This window comes from Malurus melanocephalus, unplaced genomic scaffold (genome assembly GCF_030028575.1).
Source record: "Malurus melanocephalus ecotype Western Australia unplaced genomic scaffold, MMel_1.1 scaffold_623, whole genome shotgun sequence".
NCBI classification, from domain to species: domain Eukaryota; kingdom Metazoa; phylum Chordata; class Aves; order Passeriformes; family Maluridae; genus Malurus; species Malurus melanocephalus.
The window spans coordinates 327,129-329,157 of NW_026623855.1; the positions used below are offsets into that span (position 1 = coordinate 327,129).

Below are 2,029 nucleotides of genomic sequence, written 5' to 3' on the forward strand. Positions count from 1 at the left end.
AAAAAAAAAAAAAAAAAAAAAAAAAAAAAAAAAAAAAAAAAAAAAAAAAAAAGAAACAAAACAAAGGTGTTATACGCTTAAAAGTAAAACAAACCAACAAACCCCAAGAACCCAAACCAACGAAATCAAGGCAAACCGACCCCTTTTTCACTCATGAGGCTGACACAGAACAAGTGCACGGACGGAAAGCTCAGGCAGAGCGGACTCGCGTCGTTTTCGTCTATTTACAAATCCCGAACCGAAAAGAAAACCGACAAAACCCCCCGGCGGGYTGGGGAGCGGGGAAAGCGGGGAATAAACCGACATTCCCGGCTGCACTTCCACCCGCAGAGCCGCTGCTCCTGCCTGCTCCGGGAGCCCCGGGGATGGGCTTTCCGGGAGGATGGGACCCAGGAAGAGCTCCAAAGGCTCTACGTGCAGAAACCAGACCGGGAGAGGGGAGGGAACGAACAAACAAACAAATAAACGAGCCAAAGCCCCTCTGCAGTTTTGGTTCCTCCATTCTCGGCGAGCCCGGGCACCGCCGCTCTCCCCTCCTCCAGAATTCTCGGCAGCGACGGAAAATTAAAAACACAGGAGATGCGCCGGGGCTTTACTCGTGCCGGGGAAGGTTCTCCCAGCTTTTGGGGAGCAGGGCAGGAGCAGCGGGGCCGGGCTCCATCCCCTCCCGTCGCCCCTCCGGCGGCCCCGGGAGCGGAGCGGGGGGGTCCCGCGTTTGTAGGTCCTGGAGGTGCCGGGGTGGCGGGGGCGCGGCGGGGCCGCCCCGCCGAGGGGCTCATTTGGTGTCRGTGGTTAATCTGGGCAGGCTGGCGGTGCCCATGCCGGAGACGTGGTGGTGCGGTGGGGCCGACACCTGGCACATGCTGCAGGGGCACGGCATCCCCCCCCAGTGCTGAAAGCCGCTGCCCAGCGGGGCGGCGGCGGCGGCGGCGGCCGAGGGCGACTTGAGGAGCCCGTGCGGGGGCCGGATGGAGCTGACGGCCGAGAGGCCCGAGCCGGGCAGGGAGGCGCTGGAGACGGCGGCGGGGGGCAGGATCGGGTGGTGCACGGGGTGCGAGGCCGGGTGGCCCGGGTGCCCGGGCAGCGGCGCCGAGTGGGCGCCCATGCCCCCGGGGCAGGCGGCGGGGTGGAAGCCGGCGTGGTGGCCGCCGTAGATCTCGCTGACCAGGCGCTTCATCTCTTCCAGGGAGTTGGTGAGCATGAGGATGTAGTTGCGCGCCAGGAGCAGCGTGGCGATCTTGGAGAGCTTGCGCACCGACGGGCCGTGCGCGTAGGGCATCACCTCCCGCAGCCCGTCCATGGCGATGTTCAGGTCGTGCATCCGCTTGCGCTCCCGGCTGTTGATCTTCAGCCGCAGCTGCTGCAGCTCCGGCTCCGTCATCTGCTTCTTGTCCTTCTTGGAGGAGGAAGAGGAGGACGACGACGAGGACGACGACGAGGACTTGAAGCCCAGCTTGTCCACCACCACCACCCCCGCAGCGCTCATGGCGCTGCGCAGCTCGGCGCTCAGCTCYGGCGGGGAGTCGCTCTGCGTGGAGCTGGACACGGTGCCGCCCGTGAAGCCCCCGCCGCTGCCTTTATTCCTGGCCGTGAGGAAGAGGTCATCGGGCTCCGGGGAGGACGGGCGGCTGGAAACCAGGCTGGCGTCCGAGTCCATGGCCCGACGGGCGGGGCGGCGGTGCGCACCGGGCAGCCTGCGAGAGGGGAGAGAGCCCGAGGGCGGTCCCGGTCAGCGCCCGCCGCACTCGCCGGGGCGCAGCGCTCGCCCGCCCGCCCCGTCGGAGAGACCGCTCGGCCAGTCCGGGGAGCCACGGCCCCGGTGGGACCGGCTCCGCTGCCCTCCCTCCCCTCGCCGGGGGGCGGCTCCCGTCCCGTCCCGTCCCGTCCCTTCCCGTCCCGTCCCTCCCTTCGCTCCTGTCCGCTGGGCCGGGGCGCGGATCCTCGCGGGCTGCGCGGGTGCGGGGGGCACTCACCGTGCGCGGGGCGGCCGTGGCGAGCGGCGCGCCGGGACGGGCGAGCACGGCAGCAG

The 2,029-nt window shown here is 67.6% G+C and overlaps 1 protein-coding gene across 1 annotated transcript; it reads right to left on the reverse strand.

Annotated features, from left to right (window-relative positions):
- Positions 1–52: 52 nt before the first annotated feature.
- Positions 53–1,675, reverse strand: OLIG2 (oligodendrocyte transcription factor 2). The gene has a single exon (XM_057383318.1). The coding sequence runs from the start codon at positions 1,655–1,657 to the stop codon at positions 776–778; it is 882 nt and encodes a 293-aa protein (XP_057239301.1). The 5' UTR covers positions 1,658–1,675; the 3' UTR covers positions 53–775.
- Positions 1,676–2,029: the final 354 nt, after the last annotated feature.